The sequence below is a fragment of the Phyllobates terribilis genome, unplaced genomic scaffold (genome assembly GCF_046119375.1).
Source record: "Phyllobates terribilis strain yellow unplaced genomic scaffold, ASM4611937v1 Scaffold_157__1_contigs__length_4398786, whole genome shotgun sequence".
Lineage (NCBI taxonomy): Eukaryota > Metazoa > Chordata > Amphibia > Anura > Dendrobatidae > Phyllobates > Phyllobates terribilis.
In genome coordinates, this window is record NW_027362917.1 from 2,350,751 (window position 1) to 2,371,565 (window position 20,815).

Genomic DNA, 20,815 nt, shown 5'->3' on the forward strand with positions numbered 1-20,815 from the left:
AAATCCAGGCCTCCATTGGTTAATAAATTAGATTTCCATTGATGATTTGTGTGTGATTTTGTTTTCTGCACATTCAACTTTGTACAGAACAAAGTATTCAATAAGAATATTTCATTCATTCAGATCTAGGCTGTGTTATTTGAGTGTTCCCTCTATTTTTTTGAGCAGTGCATATATTTATCCATCTGAACTAACAGTATTTCTGAGGACTAATCCAGCTGCATATATTCAGTGGTGATAGCAGGAATTAGGCAGGCAGGCAGTGTATGTGGCAGACTGCAGTGCATATAGTGCAAGAGGATAAATTGAACGTTCCTGCTGCTGCTGTTCTTACAGATATTTGTAGACATAGCCCCAGATATCAGGGACCAAGGAAATTTTTTTTTTTATCTTAATCCTGGTTATTTGCTTAAAAGCAATCCAGAGTATGCCATTTTTCTGCTCCCTTTGCTTGTTCTTACTGCAGAATAAAGCCAGATATGTTCCATATTTCAGTGATAAAAATCCAGAAATTTAAACTGAACGTGGAAAATATTGGCCTCCTTTTCCATTCTGTTGCAGTGTGTCGGTCAAGCTATTCACACTAGGTGTCTGTGAAGAATATTATTAGCAAAATTACAGGCCTACTATTTAAAACCGTGGTTCTCTGTCAGACATAACACCTATAACTGCGTTCCAAAATCAGCCATTTCTCGTGAACGTGAAAAATATTGTCCTCCATTAAAAATGGCCAAGGTGCGAGGTCAAGGGACAGGGAAGTGGACGTGATGGTGATGGTGCATGCAGAGGACGTGGCTGTGGGCAAGCTGAAATTGTGCCACAACAAACATCCACATCTTGTCACTCGACCTTCCTGTCCCAATTCCTAGGGGACCGCAGAACACCACTATTGAACACAAAGCAGTCTCAAAAGGTTATTGGTTGGATAGCCTATAATGCTTCCAGTCACTTAGCCACCACCACCACCCTGTCTTCCACACGGTCAAGTCTCAGTAGCCGTGGGTCGGCACCGCATATTCCTCACCCTGATCCTCCTTCCTCCGACCATGCCGAGTGCCCGGAGACAACTGATCCCACACTTGGACACTCAGAAGAGCTGTCCACTTTTCCATTTGTAGATTCGGATTCTTGCCCGACCAGCTTCAAGCGAGTCAAAAGGAGAACGCGTGTAGCGATGCCCAAATATTGGAGCAGCCATGGTCACACGAAGGCGACGGTGGAAAAGTGCAATTACTGTCGCAAGAGGTGGATGATGATGAGACACAATTGCCAGAAAGTCAGGAGGATCAGGGTGCAGAAGTGGAAGACGAGGTTGTGGATGATATAGTAGCCGAACCAACCTGGCAGGGGGACATACAGAGCGAGGACCGCAGCACACAAGCGGAGGGAGGAATAGTACCACACCAGGCAGGAAGAAGCAATGTGGTAGCCGCAGACACAAGGCGAGAAAGCGTTCCTCGTAACGCCAACACGACGGAAGTTGCCAAGACGGAAGTTGCCAGTACAACTGTTAAGTGTTCCCGAGTCTAGTTATTTTTTAAAGACTCAGCAGATAACCGGGGAAAGGCCATTTGCACCACAGGCCAGGCCAGCATCATCAAGGGTAGCAAAACTAGCATCCTGACCACCACCAGCATGATCAGGCACATAATAGCAAAGCACCCGAATAAGTGGGCTAAACCCCAGGGTCAAGCAACAGTGTCTGCGGGTGACACCACTGCTTGTTCCGCTGTTGCGCGTGCATGCCAATCCATGGCGCATGCGAAGATGCCTCCCGCCCTGCACCTGTCTTTCAACACTCAACTAGCACCATCAGCAAGCACGTCCACGTCCTTGTCCCAGCGCAGCGTTCAGCTGTCCCTACCCCAGTCCTTGGAACGCAAGCGCAAATATGCACCCAACGCCCCACAGGCCACACTACTAAATATTCACACATTTTGCGAATGCTTGCGCTCGAAATGTTGCCTTTTAGGCTTGTGGAGACGGAAGCTTTCCGCCACCTGATGGTGGCGGCCGTCCCTCGATACTCAGTCCCGAGCCGCTACTATTTCTCCCGGTGTGCCGTCCCCGCATTACACGAGCACGTGTCCCACAACATTAAACGTGCCCTCAACAACATAGTTACTGGGAAAGTCAACTTAACCACCGACACGTGGACAAGTGCTTGTGGGCAGGGATGGTACATCTCACTGATGGCACACTGGGTAAATATAGTGGAATCTGGGACCCAGTTGGACCTTGGGAAGGAACACCTCCTCCCAACACCGTGGATTGCGGGCCCTGGGTCAATCAGAGTTGCTCCCACATTCTACAGCTCCTGCACCTCCTCCTCCTCCTCTTCAGCCTCCATCTCCAAAATGACCACATTAGTTGCAAGCTGGAAGCACTGCCTCAGCCAAGCGGCAACAGGCTGTGCTGAAGCTAATATGCTTAGGTGACAAACCACACAATGCTGAAGAGTTGTGGACAGCTCTGAAAGAGCAGGCAGATCTGTGGCTGACATCACTGACCCTACAGCCAGGCATGGTCCTGTGTGACAATGGCCGGAACCTAGTGGTGGCTCTGAGGCGAGGCGGGCTCACACACATACCATGCTGGCCCATGTGATTAGCATTGTGGTTCAGCTGCTTCTCAAAACCTACCAGATCTGTCGGATCTGCTTGTCAAAGTAGGCCGCCTGTGTGCCCATTTTAGAAAGTCAGCTACAGCTTCCCCCACTCTTGCCGTGCTTCAGCAGCGTTTGCAGCTTCCAGCTCACCGACTGATCTGCGATGTCTCCACGCATTGAAACTCTACATTGCAGACGTTGGGAAGGATTTGTAAGCAGAAAAGGGCAGATGCTGACTACCAGCATCAACAAGGCCATCAGTATTCAGGTCATATTTCGCACATAAAACCTCAGGAGTGGACATGGATGTCAGACATTTGTACCATCCTCCAAAACTTTGAAGACTCCACCAAGATGGTGAGCGGTGATGACGCCATAATTAGCGTCACCATACCACTTCTCTGTCTTCTGAAATGCTCTCTGCTCACAATTAAAGAGGATGTATTGTAGGCGGAGCACAATGAGATGGAGCAATGAACCATACAGGGTGGTTCCACATAGCCCAGCCTCATCCCAATGTGGATTGGGTGACAATGATGAAGAGGAGGAGGAGGAAGAACATGAGCTAGTTTCCTGTGCTATAGACGGTACTACCTGCACAACTGTCATACCGTCTGTTCAGCGTGGGTGGCCTGAGGAAAGGGAAGAGAAGGAAGAGGGAGGAGAGCATGGTTAATCATCCTCTTTGTGAGGACACGGAAGTCTTGCCTCTTTGCAATCTGGCACACATGGCTGAGTTTATGTTATGCTGCCTTTCCCATGACCCTTGCATAGTCCAAATTTTGGGTGACAGTCATTACTGGTTGGTGACACTTCTAGACCCACGCTACAAGGAGAACTTTCTGTCTCTTATTCCCTTGCAGGACAGGCCTAATAAAATGGGATAGTACAAGAAGGCCCTTGTTGCGGAATTAATAAAAAAAATTCCCATCTGAAAACGCTGGCGGCAGAGGTCACAGTTCGTTGGACAACCAAGGAGTACAGGCGAGAGAGACACAAATGCAATCCAGCAGAGGCAGGGGAACACTCTCAAACTTCTGGGACAGTTTTCTGAGACCCTCCCATCGCACAGGCCCTGAGGCGCGGGGTATTCTCCCAAAGAAGGAAAAGTTTCGGAAGATGGTGAGGGAGTACCTTGCCGACCGTACCAACGTGATTCCTCTGTGCCTTATAATTATTGGGTATCCAAGCTGGACACGTGGCATGAACTGGCTCTTTACGCCTTGGAAGTCCTGGCCTACCCTGCCGTTAGCGTTTTGTCAGAGCGGGTTTTTAGCGCCGCTGGTGGAATCATAACTGATAGGCGCATCCGCCTGTCAAATGAAAATGCTGACGAGCTGACTCTTATAAAAATGAACAAGGGCTGGATTGGGCCAGACTTCTCAACACCACCGAATGATAGCAGTGTAACAAACTCAAATACAGTGTCTTTTTTTTGGGAGGTCTAATTCTATTCCCATGCACCTCCGTCTTCACACCCAGACATGGGTATAAGCTTCCTGGTTTTGTCTATTTGCTCTTGTCCTCCTCCTTCTCCGCATCCTCATCCTCTACCACCATATCACCACCATATGTACCATATCAACATATCTACGTCTCTTGCAAGGGGCATTGGAGTTCCTCCAAATTTTTGGTAGCCGTGGCTTCACTGCATAGGCAAACCGTATGGGGAACAACACTTCCTAATAATGGGAGCATTTTTTGCAGGAGGCCCTCTGACCTCTATGTCTCTTGCAAGGGGCATTGGAGTTCCTCCAAATTTTTGGCAGCCGTTGCTTCACTGCATAGGCAAACAATATGGGAGACACACTTCCTAATAATGGGAACATTGTTTTCAGGAGGCCCTCCGACCTCTACGTCTCTTGCAAGGGGCATTGGAGTTCCTCCAAATTTTTGGCAGCCGTTGCAGTCACTGCAATAACAGTATAGGAGACCCACTCGTTAATAATGGGAACAATAAAGCATAGCTGACTGCTGGCCCTTTAAATATAGTAAGGGCAGCCTGATGGCCCTATAAAAATAGTCTTTGTGACTTTCAGAGTCCCTCCTTCATAAAGGATGTGTCTGATGATGTGTCACACACCACATGGCCAGATAAGGTAGTAAAATGTTAAAATGACATTTACTGGTAAATGTTTTTTCATCGTTGAAAACAATGCAAAAGTGCAAAAATGCATCAAAAAGCCATGTGTGAACATAGCCCAAGGTGTGGAGGAGCATTTTTGTTTTTGGTTATTTATTTTGCCTTATATACAAGTCATTACCCTGGAAAGGATGTTCCTTAACATATTTCCTAGGAAAATCCATTTTGGCTTCATTTTTGTATGTTTTATTGTGAGTCTGTAAAAGTGGCGCAATACCTCTGACAACATTGTTGACAGCAGTGACCTGGGAGTCAGAAATGCTTCCAGGGGTCTTCCCATGCTGTTCCCATGTAATTTGAGCACTGTTCCTATCGATTTGGGCAATTTTTAGTCCCTCTGCATACCGCCGGGGGGAGTCGCCGGAAAAACGCTCGAGTTTCCCATAGACTTACATTGGGCTCGTTACTCGGGCAGAGCACTCGAGCATTCGAATTTGCTCGACTCGAATAACGAGTACCCGAGCATTTTAGTGCTCGCTCATCACTAATCCTGATCCATAAAAATAACTATGTCTTGTATAGCCCAATGATATCTGTCTGGTTAGCTATCAATATGCCTTTAATTGGTGGTGCCGAGCGTATTCCGATAGCCAGTGGCTCAATGAACCAGGAAAGAGAGGACAGCCCTGGTGAGTCCCCGTTTCTAGTGAGATGGATGAAGATGGAAGGTCATTTACTACTAGTTTGGTGTCACGCCAGGTGTGGGAAAGACTTAGTGCAACACAGAGAAAAGAGGGAAAGTGAGCCCAGACACTAGGGAAAAGGGGGGGGTGGGAACCTCATAGTCTAGTGTCACCCTGTCTCAACTACCATCCCTATATTGCCTCCTCAGCAATCGCCGCACGCGTGCCTCATCCTGTCTTTCCCTGGCGTATGGCTAACGCTAGGGATCGAAGTAGATGAGCACTAGTTGATTTCCTCTAAACTCTATAGGCAACAAGGGTAGACAAAAAGGGGAAGAAAGCTTAGCTTTAGACGACTCCAGACAAATGCGAACTCGGCCTCAAACTCCAGAGAGGATGAAGCACTGCTCTTGCTAAGCCTTCACAAGTAGAAATGAACATAGCCGGCACCTCCCTCTCAGACACACCAGGAATATATACACTCAGGCCAGGGAGCTGATTACCAGAGGGAGGTAGCCGCTAGGTCCTAGAGACAGCCTCTCATCTTAGGAAATGTCTGTACTGCGAAACGTAGAGATCGCCTGCAACCAACTGCAGGGCGACAACTGTCACCTCTGATACACCCGTGACATTTGGCTTTGGGGGTTACATATAGGATATGTATACAGTTACGGAACTTTGGGCCAAATCCAAACTTTTGAAGCCGTGTTGCCAGGAATGACCACTCTACTGAATCAAATGCCTTGATGGCGTCTAATGAAGCTAGTGCCCAGTTGTTATCAGCTTGTGTGGTACTATATTGAACTACAGGCTGTACCCTTCTAATATTAATAGAAGTTTTTCGCCAGGCATGAATCCAGTCTGGTCTGGATGTATTAAATCTAGAATCACTGTATTGAGTTTCATAGCTAAAATCTTGGTAAAAATGTTATAAATCAACATTAACTAAAGAAATAGATCTGTAAGATCCACAGTCTAAAGGATCTTTCCCTTCTTTTAACAAAACAATATTAGCTTCGTAAAAGGACGTGAGTAATGAATGACTCACAGAGGGACATCTGTGAAAAAACCTCTATGAAAGTGGAGAGTTAAAAGCTTTAGGTATCTGATATATAATTTTCAATGGCAGCCGATCCGGGCCGGGTGCTTTACCGGAGGCCATATCGCTCATGGCTGTGCTGATTTCTTCTTAGGTGATATCAGCATCTGCTGATTCTCACTTAGGCTGTGTGCCCACGTAGCGTTTTTCAAGCGTATATGCTGCGGAATTTCCGCAGCGTAAACGCTTGAAAAACGCATGTATATCCGCACCCCATGGTCCCCAATGGCATTCCGCAATGTCAATGCCCATGCTGCGGATTTTTCCGCAGCGTATATGCTGCGGTCAAAAATCCGCAGCATGTTCATTAATTTTGCGGAAGCGCAGCGGAATCAATGTGCGGATGGTACCCAAGTCTGGATGAGAGGAGACTCTCATCCAGACCTGGGTACCAAAGAACCTGTAAAAAAAAGAATAAAATAAAGTTTATACTTATCTTCTGATGTTTTCCCTCCGTCGCGCTGTTGTCTGAAGGACCTGCCACGTCATTGAGTCATGTGACCCACCACATGACTCAATGACGTCACCGCAGGTCCTGCACACAACAGCGTGAGCCGCTCAAGACTCCGGACGGGGCAGAGAATGCATCAGAAGGTGAGTATAAAGTTTATTTTTTTATTTTTTACCATTCTGAACAAGTTGTCAAGCACTTTTCCAAGTGATGCTTGGAGAAGTGCTTGATAACCCGCATGCGGAAATACATGCAAAGACGCCTCACAAACGCTTCTACCTGGCGGGAAAACCGCATGTAATATCCGCATGCGATTTTCCCGCCAGGGAGAAGCGTAAAAAATATGCTTCAGGTCCGCAACGTGGGCACATAGCCTTAAATTGGGGAAGTCTAGATCTGCTAGTTATGAAAGGCAGTTGACTGTGTTTACGGGGCATTTGGACTTGTATAGAGATTCGTAGTAATCTTGAAAACAATGAGTGATTCCCTCTGCTGATGTAATTACCGAGCCATCCGTGACACGAACCTTAAGGATAGCATTAGATTGATTTCCCAATTCAAAGTAAGATTGCCGAGTAAAAAATAACTTACACTTAGACTTAGTGTCCATATGCTGTGTATATAAACGTTGGAGTTGTAACCATTTCCCTTTATTTGCCTCTGAGGGGTTTGGATATATTGGCACGTTCTGCCTCCCTCAAGTTGGATTCTATTTCCATGTCCTCTCTGGATGTCACTTTTTTATATAAGAAATGGTAGAGGACAAGTAACCACTAAGATATGGCTTCAATGTGTCCCAAAATAGATTAATATCGTGAGTAGGTTCATGTGCCGCCACAAAGCATACTAGTTGGTCAGGAATTTTATCATTAGGGCCTATGAGGGACAGCCAAAAGGAGTTAAGTTTCCAAGGAGGCCTATGTTCTACTTGAACTGCTGCAAGTGTAAGTGTTACTGGGCTGTGATCATATATCCCTTCCTGTCCGAGCTCCACCTTCTCCACCCGAGTATCTACTCTGACAGTGCCAAAGATATTATCTATTCGAGGCAGAATATGCCTCACCAAAGAATGGCATGTAAATTTCAGAGTATCTGGGTGAGAAGCACATCGTAAATCAACCCAGCCATTGCCTTCCATATATGACGATGAGGTGGTGGTATGGTGTCTAACCACTGGGGTTGTTCCTCCCATTCTGAATCACTCATACATATAACATGAGCATCTAGGTAGCTTAAGGAGAAACTCATCGCCTGCTTAATCATCTTATTAGCTGGGAGAGGGGTATATAAACACATTATGACAAGTTCCTTGGAGTCTATTTAAGTAGCAGGATAGGAAGTGTTTCAGCACTCTCCGGAATACGACACAAATATTGAGAAATAAAATTGGAGGCTTATTGTCAATGCGTTTCAGAGTCCACTGACTCCTTCTTTAGGACAACCATAAGTACAGGTTTTATGTATGGTTGTCCTAAAGAAGGAGGCAGTGGACTCTGAAACGCGTTGACAATAAACCTATTTTATTTCCCAATATTTGTGTTGTATTCCAGAGAGCACAGAAATACTTCCTATCCAGATACTTAAATCTACTGTCTCATGGAAGCTGCTGCATCTGGTTCTCAGGCTCCATAAGTGTTGTGTCTCACACAACCACATAAGGTGAGCTGTTCTACTTATAATTATCAACCTCTTTAACGTGGATAAGACCCTATGGTGCTCTTGCATTTCTTTGGAGTCTATTGATGCATATATAAAAACAAAATGGCCTTCCGGATCCCTACATGTTACCTTCGCTTCCCACCTGACCGATTTGTGTACCAGTAATGTAACCCCCCTAGAATAGCTGTGTCCATAATGGTAGTTCCCTTTGCACCACTCCACAGGCTCTGTGCTTCCTTGGAGCAATTTTCCACCAAGTTACCAGCAAATTCAGAGCCAAATCGTTTCCAAGTACTAGAGAGATTATTGTGTTCCTTTATTCATCCAAATGCATCACTAAAGCAATATTTCGACCAGCAAGTGTCCTTTTTCAAGCATAAACAAAATGGCAGATGAAGCTTCATGAAAGCGGTCTGAAACATTGCTTTTATGATGCATTTGGATGAATAAAGGAAAACAATCATCTCTCTAGTGCCTTGGAAACGATTTGCCCCTAGAATAGCTGGTATGGAAGGAGTGGACCGCCCATTGAACCCAGGGTTTTTTCAATCACCTTGCCGAATCCAGGGTGATGTGTGTCTCTACCAGACTTATTATATGGGGTTAGTGTTTCTTAATTTGTGAAAAAACTTTCATCCTCTTACCAGGGTAACCGAGACCCCTTACGCTCCAAGACAGAAATCTTAGATGGGAAGCCATAGGACTGTGAAAAAAATCAAATAAAGCAAAAGCATAGGGCTGCATCACAATACATAACAACAGTGTCATAAAAGACATGAAATAGCCAGCTTGGTCGCTGTCGGAAACCGTAGGACAATATTTTCCGTAAAGAGCTATTCGTTCATTCTGAATTAGTAGCGTAGCTACCAGGGGGCGGTGACCCCGGGCCCCACGTTCTCAGGGGCCCACCAGGAGCTACGCTATTGTAACTGTATAGGCAGAGCAGGGAGACTCCACTGCCCGGTGGCTGCTATGGGGCCCTTGAGCAGGAAGAGGGCCCCCGGTGCCAGCATCAGGCCGTTCCCGCCCATCACCGCAAGTTCAGTGATGAGAGAGGGAGTGCGACAACGCTCCCGCTCCCATCAGTCCCCTCTGCGTCTGACGTCACTGACGTCATCACTTGGCTCCCGGCCCATTGTTCTGAAGATGTGCGGGCGCTCGTAGTAGCGGGGGAACGAGGAGGAGAGGTGAATATTGTGTTTATTTTTTTCCTATGGGGGGATGCTACAGACTCTGCCTATGGGGGGATTATACTACAGACACTGCCAACGGGGGGATTATGCTACAGACTCTGCCAATGGGGGGATTATACTATAGACTCTGCCTATGGGGGGAAATATCCTACAGACTCTGCCTATGGGGGGAATATCCTACAGAATCTGCCTATGGGGGGGATTATGCTACAGACTCTGCCTATGGGGGGATCATTATACTATATTGAGGACTATCTGGTGCATTATACTATATGTAAGCTATATATACAGTGTGGGGATTACAGTTAGGGTCATACAGTGTGGAAGATAATGTGGGGTCTTTGTATAGTGTAGGGGCCATCATACAGTGTGGGAGATAATGTGGGGTCTTTGCACAGTGTGGGGGCCATCATACAGTGTGGGAGATAATGTGGGGTCTTTGCACAGTGTGGGGGCCATCATACAGTGTGGGAGATATTGTGGGGTGTTTGTATAGTGTGGGGACCATCATACAGTGTGGGAGATAATGGGGCGTTTGTATGGTGTGGGGGCCATCATACAGTGAGATAGATAATGTGGGGTCTTTGCACAGTGTTTAGATACAAATGAGAAGATTGTGCACAGGGGAGACACTTGATCCGTATATCCTTCATACTGAAATATGGAACATAATACTTATACTAGTATACATACCTTTGGTGTCCTAATGTGGTCATGAAAGCGGAGCGCTTCTCAGAGCATTCCTGTTATGCAAGATGCAAGACACATTGGTCTCTGCCTTATGTGGACTAAGGCTGTTAGATAGCCCCACTTCTCTCCATTTGAGAGAAATGTCAAGATTGTTAAGTTGGTTGTTTATGGTTGTTTTTAACTTCTTCCACCATGTTTTTCTTTTCCACCCCTCCCCTTTGTTTTTTTTCTTATCTCTTTATTTGCCAATTTATTTATCTTACATCACATTCAAAAGTGCTTATAGACATATTGTTAAGGTACAACATCTTATTACACACACAAGAATATCACTATGACATTAATATTAGATGTGATAGCGTGGAATGTCCGGTTGATGGGGGAAGCCATTAAGAGATGTGCGGTTTTTTACATATTTAAAACAGTTCCATCCAGCTATACTATGTATTTCTGAAACACATATGGTAAAAGATAGGGTGCACTTAATGCATAAGCGAGAAATTGCCTATGAATATCACTTTTATGTCTTTTCAGTGTCATGTTCCTCGTAAATACCTGAAGATTTAAAAACAGATCAAAGTCTTTGGGTTTGTTTGTGGCACAAAAGCAAAGTCCTTTTGATAATATTAATTTCTCATCATTTTATAAAAGGCAGTCTGACAGATTAAAAATATTTGTGAGTATTATTGTTTGAGGCTTGGGGTAGGTTTATTTTCCATTTTTTCTTCCTCCTTGCGTTCCTCTAGTAGGTTTTTTCTTTTCCCTGGTTTGGGGAAGAAGTATTGGTTAATTGCCCTTTCTTAGGAGACACAGCCCAAGGAAAAAAAAGGTACCAGACCTTTAGTACCAGTTGTGGTATTGTCCACTGTCAGGGAAATATTAATATCAGGAAAATGTTCTCCCACATCTGCCTGACATAGATGTTCGCCCCCCTCCCTTATTCCCCTTCTGCTCAGCACAAAAGTCCCAATTAGAGCACGCCTGAGAAATAGCTTATGCAAACAAGCCAGCCAAGGAGTGTTATAACTTCGTTAGGAAGCAAGCATCTTGTCTCTGAAAGACGCAGGAGGTAATTAAAATGCTGACTTGCACTAATTTGCTTGTAACCATGAGGCTGCTTCCCGAGCTTCAAAGGGAAATTTGCAGATGAGCTGACTCCGATATGAACTATGAAATATTGTGAGTTCCATACGTCCGACAGTAATGGGACCCATATGTGTACTGATCAAATCAGCCCAGGAATGTATATGTAGTTTTCCAGGGCTGTAAGCAAAATCAGGGAGCTGTAGCGCAAAAACACCAGAATAGCAGACTGCAGCTATGTGATGTGTGGTCTCTAAATGAAGATAAAATCATAAGGGAAAAAATGGCGTAGTTTGCAAGCTTCTGCGATCAACGAGCGATGAGCTATTGCAGAAGTTAGCGTTTTTAATAAAAATGTACAGGCTGGAGATCGGCCCACATGATGTCACCACCAGGGGCATGTAGCCAGATCTCCCCTTAGGTATAAGAGAATCCATGGAGAAGACAGGAGCACTCATTGCCAGGGGGGAATAAGAATTATAAGCAAAGGGTCCTGTTCAATTACAGCACAATCCAGCTGGGGAATCCCTCCTCCACCTATATTGAATCATCTCCGCGATCGTATAGTGTAAGTTAACTTCTTTCATCCTATTTATTTTATGGAACTGCGTATGTATTTTAATGTCTCCTTTGTAACATCCTTATGTATATATTTTTCCTAAACACTGCCTCCCTTTTGGATTAAACATAAAATTTAATAGTTCTGTTTCTTTTGTTCTGTAATCGTTCCCTTCCACCGAAGCCATATACGCTACCAAAACGCAGGCGTCAGGCCAGGCCTGTATTATATTTCAAACTCGGCCGGTGGTGGCAGAGAATAATAATTGGGCTATCGTGAAGCTGACAGTGACTGTACGGAGGGCGTTAAACACGGATTCCAGGCTTTGAAATCCCCGAGGTGTGACGCCATACGCTCATTGGTCGCTTACAGATACCTACGTAGAGTAGTCTGGATCGTGTGCTCGCAACTACAGACGAAATACGGACAGCGTGACGGCACAGTGAGATATTGCGTGATCTCCTCGGTGTCGTCCCTCTGTGTGTGTTGAAATTCCTGACATCCACTATTATAATATTGCTTGTTTTTTTAGTAGAGGAAACAAGGTCTGATGTAGTGTCATATATTGAGAGGTCCAGTAGTGGAGTAGAAATGGGATCTGAGAATTCGAGTAGAACAAGAGATTCAATTTCATTAGGTGAAATTAGACTTATATTTCATTTATTGACACTAGTTGTCTTTATTTTATTTTTACTTAGACGAGCTCTTTCCCTTTCTTCATTGAGTCTATTTATTTGTAGTCTAATGTTGTCAAGATGTTTTTTTGCATTAAGAACCAAAATGAAGGTAGAGGTTTTCCACTCAGAGGATGGAAGTAGTATATTTGAATTTTGTATAAGAGGAGTGTTTGTCAAATCTGTGCTCCTGCCCACAGTACTTTTTGTAGATTCAACTGTTGCAATTGATAAAGGTTCAATTCTATTTGGTAGGACTTTCTCAATTATTTTGTTATTTGTTATCTTCGGTTCGATCTTATTATTTGCAATATGTTTTTATTTGTATCAGTACATTCATTAGCCTTGTCCTTTAATTGTATAGGTAGAGAATTTTTAGATTTTTGTTATGTCACTCGGGGCACACTTTGTGTTTCTTTCTTTTTTATAGTACGATAATCCCTGCCTCAATGCAGTTTTTTCGATTTTTTTCATTATTGCTCCATTTTTTAATTGTAATATGGATGTGATAGTGTTGTAATTAATTTTTTTATACTATGGATGAGATTCAAACCTTAATAGGTCCTTGTGACAAAACAGCTTTTTATCTTAATCAGCCAGAAGTCTAGATTTGTTCAGCCAAGAGAAATACACTATTGAGTGTGTGTTGACTTGTGAGTGTATTTCTGTGGCTGGTCAAGAAGGAGATAAGATTATGTGAATGTGACTTCTCTTGGTTTTTAAACAATGATGTTTGTTGCTATGCTAATTGCATATTGTACTAAAGCCATCTAGATGTAGATTTACAAGAACCCACTGTTATACCAACTATATAAATTGATTAAATGCTCAAACAATGAGACATGAGCCCTGTGGAATAATACCCTCCCTAATCCTTGACCTGTGGATGCATACTTGAAAGGACAACTAACTATTTAAGGCACATATGCCTCTGTAGCAGTGAGAATTGAAAGAGAATCAAAAATCAGTCAGAGTCTTCAGGGCAAAAGCTTGGTAGCATGGCTTGATCCAGAGCGACACAGATTTGGATTCTACATTATTCCTGCCTAAGAGTATACGGCCCTGACTGGAAGGATACGGATCTGCTCCATTTACCATCAGAGAACCCATGGATACATTTTGGGAGACCAGGTTGGAATCATGAAGTTATCTGGCTCCATGTATATGTTGTTTGGGGCTGCCAGGTGGAACCCTCTAGTCGCCTGGAACCCATGGAAACTCCCAGACAGGCCAGGGTGGGACCCTTGGGTCTCCTGGTCTTGTACCTTGATGGACTGTCAGCTTCTTAAGCTTGCTGCTATCTCCGCTCTGTGGGGGCCCGCCAAAAGCGGGGTCCACTGGTTGAGGTAGTTGGCCCTGGAAGTCCCAAAGTCGCAGTTGTTCTATCCCTGGTGGGTCAGCGGAAGGGTGAAACTGTGTAATGTTGTACCATCTTGGGTATTTGCTGGGATTGTTCTGTTTAATGTCAGTTTAGTTGTTCAATAAAATGTTGGCACACTGCTTTACCCTCGCCCTGTGTTATCTGAGTAGTATTATGCCCACGGAAGACCCCAGGTCTTCACAGTCCTTAGCTAATGATAGGACTTTTTCAGTTGCAGTTTCAAACAATTATGTTCTCTTTTTATGTAAACATGTTAACACATAATGTGCATACAATTATTTAAATTAGAGTCTCATTCAAGTGTAAATGTATTGTCCTTAGAAAATGGAGAAGTATGTACCAACCTGAGGCCCCTCAGACATATTTTTTCATCCATATAAATAGTTAAAAACCGGACATCCAGACCAAAATGAAGTTCCTCTTTTAATGCATCTTTGAAGTGATAAAAGTTTTTTTTTCCTTTAAAACGTTTGTGTCCTCCTCACTGAATGAGTTTGTAGAACTGTCCATGTCCATAATGGATCCTCCTGCTTGCCCAATAGTTTGTAACATGAGCCATTCCCTTGATGATAGTCGATTGTAAAAGTATTCCATGATGTAGATATATAGATAATTCAATCTGCAGTCGGGCTCTCCTTTGACAATTGCCAGACCCGGTGACGGTTCCAAGGTATTGCTTCTGTATCCAAGATAAAACACGAGGGAGAAAGTAGCGCAAATAGGGTCTTATCCAACAAACATTTATGAGTATTTGTATCAGATTGTGCTAACCTGATCCGTATTCTTTTCTTTGGCATTTTAAGTCTGATGTTCAGCTGCTGCGGATCCATGGATTTGTCAAAATCGATGAATATCAGGATCTGGAGAAATTTGTGGATACTTCCCGCGCTGCTGGTTTATTGAAGACGTCAATTCAGAAAGGTTTATTAAATATAAAATAATTGAATATGAAACGTGCAGATCTGAGATTTTTTTTTACATCAATGAATCTGGCTCTTTGTCTCTGCACTTCTATAGAATAATCTGGAAAGATGGAGATTTTGGACCCATTGATTGTTACATCTGGGTGATCCCTTGCCTGTCGCAGGATAATATCTCTGTCCCGGTAGTGTAAAACTTTAGCCAGCACAGGTCTTTGTGGAAGCCCAGGAGGAAGAGGATGGGTAGGCATCCTATGAGCTCGTTCTACAGCCTATAGGGGGTTAAGGTTTCAAGCCTGATTATTAATTTCAGCCAGTTTTGAAAGAATTCAGTAGGAAAGGAGCCTTCCATTTTTTCAGGCACGTCAATAAGTGGTATATCATTGAGCCTTGACCTATTTTCAAGATCATCTGTTTCTGCAACCAGTGCTGATATTTTCTGTGCGGCAAGCCTGTTCTCATTGCTTGTATCGGCTATCTGATCCTCAATGGCGCTGACTGACTTCCACTGCCCCTGCTCTATTTTCTGCAGTTTGTGTCATATACCTGCTATCTCATCTTTAAGAACACCAAAATGTACATTCAAAGCAGATAGAGCAAATGTACAATGTACCACTGCAATGAAAACGTATTTTAAAGTAGGTTCCTCAGTCCTATTGGTGCAGATTAGGCCGTGGGGCAGGGAGTATTGTGCTAGATGCTCGGCCGGAGCTCCTACACCTGCTTTTTCACATATTTCATCAAGGTTGTTGTCCTCTTATTTGGTCTCCAGTGAGGATACACAAAAGTACTGCTACTTTCTGTGTGCGTGGGATAGTCGTGCAAGAGAATATTGCTACAAAAAAAGTGACTGGCCTCTCCGACATTCACTTCAGCCAGGGAGTAAACTGTCCTGCATCCAGAAGATGACGACCCACCTAGGCAATGGTGGTAACAAAATCTTATCAAGTTGGGCATACAGTGGTGGCCAAAAGTATTGGCACCCCTGCAATTCTGTCAGATAATACTCAGTTTCTTCCTGAAAATGATTGCAATCACAAATTCTTTGGTATTATTATCTTCATTTAATTTGTCTTTAATGAAAAAACACAAAAAGAATTGTCCTAAAGCCAAATTGGATATAATTCCACACCAAACCTAAAAAAGGGGGTGGACAAAAGTATTGGCACCCTTTGAAAAATCATGTGATGCTTCTCTAATTCGTGTAATTAACAGCACCTGTAACTTACCTGTGGTACCTAACAGGTGTTGGCAATAACTAAATCACACTTGCAGCCAGTTAACATGGATTAAAGTTGACTCAACCTCTGTCCTGTGTCCTTGTGTGTACCACATTGAGCATGGAGAAAAGAAAGAAGACCAAAGAACTGTCTGAGGACTTGAGAAACCAAATTGTGAGGAAGCATGAGCAATCTCAAGGCTACAAGTCCATCTCCAAAGACCTGAATGTTCCTGTGTCTTCCGTGCGTAGCGTCATCAAGAAGTTTAAAGCACATGGCACTGTGGCTAACCTCCCTAGCTGTGGACGGAAAAGAAAAATTGACAAGAGATTTCAATGCAAGATAGTGCGGATGGTGGATAAAGAACCTCGACTAACATCCAAACAAGTTCAAGCTGCCCTGCAGTCCGAGGGTACAACAGTGTCAACCCGTACTATCCGTCAGCGTCTGAATGAAAAGGGACTGTATGGTAGGATACCCAGGAAGACCCCACTTCTTACCCCGAGACATAAAAAAGCCAGGCTGGAGTTTGCCAAAACTTACCTGAGAAAGCCTAAAACGTTTTGGAAGAATGTTCTCTGGTCAGATGAAACAAAAGTAGAGCTTTTTGGCAAAAAGCATCAACATAGAGTGTACAGGAAAAAAAAAAAGAGGCATTCAAAGAAAAGAACACGGTCCCTACAGTCAAACATGGTGGAGGTTCCCTGATGTTTTGGGGTTGCTTTGCTGCCTCTGGCACTGGACTGCTTGACCGTATGCATGGCATTATGAAGTCTGAAGACTACCAACAAATTTTGCAGCATAATGTAGGGCACAGTGTGAGAAAGCTGGGTCTCCCTCAGAGGTCATGGGTCTTCCAGCAGGACAATGACGCAAAACACACTTCCAAAAGCACTATAAAATGGTTTGAGAGAAAGCACTGGAGACTTCTAAGGTGGCCAGCAATGAGTCCAGACCTGAATCCCATAGAACACCTGTGGAGAGATCTCAAAATGGCAGTTTGGAGAAGGCACCCTTCAAATATCAGGGACCTGGAGCAGTTTGCCAAAGAAGAATGGTCTACAATTCCAGCAGAGCATTGTAAGAAACTCATTGATGGTTACCGGAAGCGGTTGTTCGCAGTTATTTTGGCTAAAGGTTGTGCAACCAAGTATTAGGCTGAGGGTGCCAATACTTTTGTCAGGCCCATTTTTGGAGTTTGATCATTTCACACAAATGATTTGATTTTCGCTTCATTCTCTTTTGTGTTTTTTCCTTGCAAGCAAATTAAATGAAGATAATAAAACCAAACAATTTGTAATTGCAATCATTTTCAGGAAGAAACTGAGTATTATCTGACAGAATTGCAGGGGTGCCAATACTTTTGGCCACCACTGTAATGAAGAACTTTGTAAAGGCAATGGATAAAAATGTAAAAGCATTCATGCATCTGATTGATAACTTTACAAGGTTAAGTGAAGCAAATATAGAACAAGGAGTCTCTATTGGACCTCAGATTCGTAAGCTTCTTCAAGATGATGAGTTTCTTTGTTTGTCGCAGGGCAAGGAAAAGGCAGTATGGTCTACATTTGCATTTGTGGTAACTAACTTTTTGGGAAACTCATGAGCAGATACAATAACTTTGAAGAGTTGGTTTTATTTCTCCTCAAAACATATACAGTAAGGATCTTCGCTGTAACATGTCCTTAACGATTAATTTCTTACATTTTAGACTTTTCTTCCAACAAGCTGCGGAGTAGTGAGATACGAAGATGGTGAGAGATGTAACAAAGATATTATACCTATGGAGAAAAGATATCAAGGAAAATGGAATCCCTCAATGCTTGCAGATTACTGTTGCATAATTTTAAGAGATGATCTGATGCAGGAGTACAAGAAACAAGCAAAAATCAGTTGTTACTGAATGAGGACCAAGTTTTGTAGTGCAATTTCTGTAATTGATTATAATTTGCAATAGTGTTAAGACAGGTTTTAGTTATTTGAATTGTTGCTAAGTTTTCTCTAAATAAATATCAGAAAATTGGAATAACAAGATATTCTGCATCTGTATATTTACAAAAATAATAATGTTTCAAGGTACTGAAACTTTTATCATTAATTATATGTAGCAGTAAAAGGAAAACTCATTGTCCAATTTAAATTCAGGAGGTCAAACTCGTTAAGAAATGGCTCAGTTCATAGCGGAATCTGATAACTTTTAAAAGTAAAAACAGTGTTACATTATCTGAAAGATCCTTGAGCTAGTCGGGTGGAAGGTTCTTCAGCTGCTCAGTCAGGAAGTGCAGCCTCTGCACAGGTCCCGGTACCTTCCTGCTCTGCACCAATCAGTTAGATAAGTGTGGAACTGGAGAAGAGAGCAGTTCTCTCACTGATCAGGAAGGACACGGCCTCATTGTTCTCGGTCACAGAAAGCTACCTCCAGTCTATAGGACGCACTCGCTTATAAGCAAGATTTTTTCTTGATAAAAGTGTGTTTTTTCAAGTAAAATTTTCCACATTAAGGACATAAAAAAGGCTTCTCCCCTATGTGACTTCTCTGATGTCTATCAAGATGCGATTTCTGATTAAAACATTTCCCACATTCTGAACATGAAAAAGGCTTCTCCCCTGTGTGAATTCTCTGGTGCTTAACAAGATTTGTTTTCCATGTAAAATATTTCCCACATTCTGAACATGAAAAAGGCCTCTCTCCTGTGTGAGTTCTCTGGTGCCTAATAAGATTTGATTTCCCTGTAAAAGATTTCCCACATTCTGAACATGAAAAAGGCTTTTCCCCTGTGTGAGTTCTCTGATGTGTAACAAGATCTAATTTCCGGTTAAAACATTTCCCACATTCTGAACAGGAAAAAGCCTTCTCCCCTGTGTGAGTGCTCTGGTGTGTAACAAGAACTAATTTGTGGTTAAAACATTTCCCACATTCTGAACACGAAAAATGCTTCTCCCCCGTGTGAGTTCTCTGGTGACTAAGAAGATTTGATTTCTTGTTAAAATATTTCCCACATTCTGAACAAGAAAAAGGCTTCTCCCCTGTGTGAGTTATCTTATGTCCAACAAGAGCTGATTTCTTGTTAAAACATTTCCCACATTCTGAACAGGAAAAAGGCTTCTCTCCTGTGTGAGTTCTCTGATGTGTAACAAGATCTGTTTTCTGGTTAAAACATTTCCCACATTCTGAACAGGAAAAAGGCATCTTCCCTGTGTGAGTTCTTTGGTGTATAACAAGATTCCATTTCCGGTTAAAACATTTCCCACATTCTGAACAGGAAAAAGCCTTCTCCCCTGTGTGAGTTCTCTGGTGACTTAGATGATCTAATTTCTTGTTAAAACATTTCCCACATTCTGAACAGGAAAAAGGCTTCTCCCCTGTGTGAGTTCTCTGGTGTGTAACAAGAGCTGATTTCTTGTTAAAACATTTCTCACATTCTGAACATGAAAAAGGCTTCTCCCCTGTGTGAGTTCGAAGATGTGTAACAAGAGATGATCTCACTGTAAAACATTTCCCACATTCTGAACAGGAAAAAGGCTTCTCCCCTGTGTGAATTCTCTGGTGACTAAGAAGATTTGATTTATCATTAAAACATTTCCCACATTCTGAACATGAAAAAGGGTTCTCCCCTGTGTGAGTTCTCTGGTGCTTAACAAGATCTGAATTCTTTGTAAAACATTTCATACACTTGGAACAAGAAAATCTATTCTTTGCCGTGTGAATTTTTTGATGCTTAAGAAAAAACTTTTTGAGTGTAAAACTATTTCCATATTCCGTCTGTGAAAATGGCTTCTTAGCTTTGAGAGCCATTAGTTTTTTAACGCTTATTTTGTGACTTTGATTTTCCTTAGTAGTCGGTAATGAATTACAAGATAGGACCTGTTTCAAAAGATCAGATGGCACATCTTTGTTGTGAAGGGATGATGGTATATCTGGAGAAATGGCATTCCCATTAATTGTATCCTGTGTGATTTCAAACTCATCTGATTTGAAAATTGAAGAGGTCAGCTGTCCCTCTGATCTCCTGGTAGAGTCATCTGATAAGTAAAAAAAAATACTATATTTGAATAAAATATACTTGAAATTTATATTTTTGAACATTTCTACTAAAAATGCTGGTACAAATGGCAAGTTCTATAAAAAATATTGAATTATTCACCAAGACAATGACAGTTCACAGTCTAATAGAAAACCTTATAGCATGAACCAGTAGAGCGTGGTGCTCAACTGTTTGTTCATTCTGACTCCCAAATATTACATATGCAAAAATGCTACCAATAAAAATTTCTACTCATCTCACAAAAACAAGCCCTCACTCAGGTCCATAATTTGTCAATGGAAAAACAAAAGGTTTCCACATCATTAGTGGCTCAAAGGCTCTTGGAAATATTGAAAATTCTCTCTTCTCTCCTGTCATAAAAATTAAGAAAACATTTTCTCCGCTCCCCCAAGCCGTTCTTTCCTCTTCCCTTATCGACCAATAATCCACTAATTAGCACGCACAGGCGGAGTAGCTTGTAGGCAGA

General features: G+C 42.9%; 1 protein-coding gene across 1 annotated transcript in view; it reads right to left on the reverse strand.

Annotated features, from left to right (window-relative positions):
* Positions 1–17,858: 17,858 nt before the first annotated feature.
* The window catches only part of LOC141207016 (uncharacterized), a 72,911-nt gene continuing 69,954 nt past the window's right edge, over positions 17,859–20,815 (reverse strand). Inside the window, exons 7-8 of the mRNA XM_073664368.1 lie at positions 20,191–20,326; positions 17,859–20,124 (exon numbers count right to left, since the gene is read on the reverse strand). Of these exons, the coding sequence (XP_073520469.1) occupies positions 18,801–20,124; positions 20,191–20,326 (1,460 nt within the window). The 3' untranslated portion in view covers positions 17,859–18,800. The remainder of the gene's footprint in view (positions 20,125–20,190; positions 20,327–20,815) is intronic.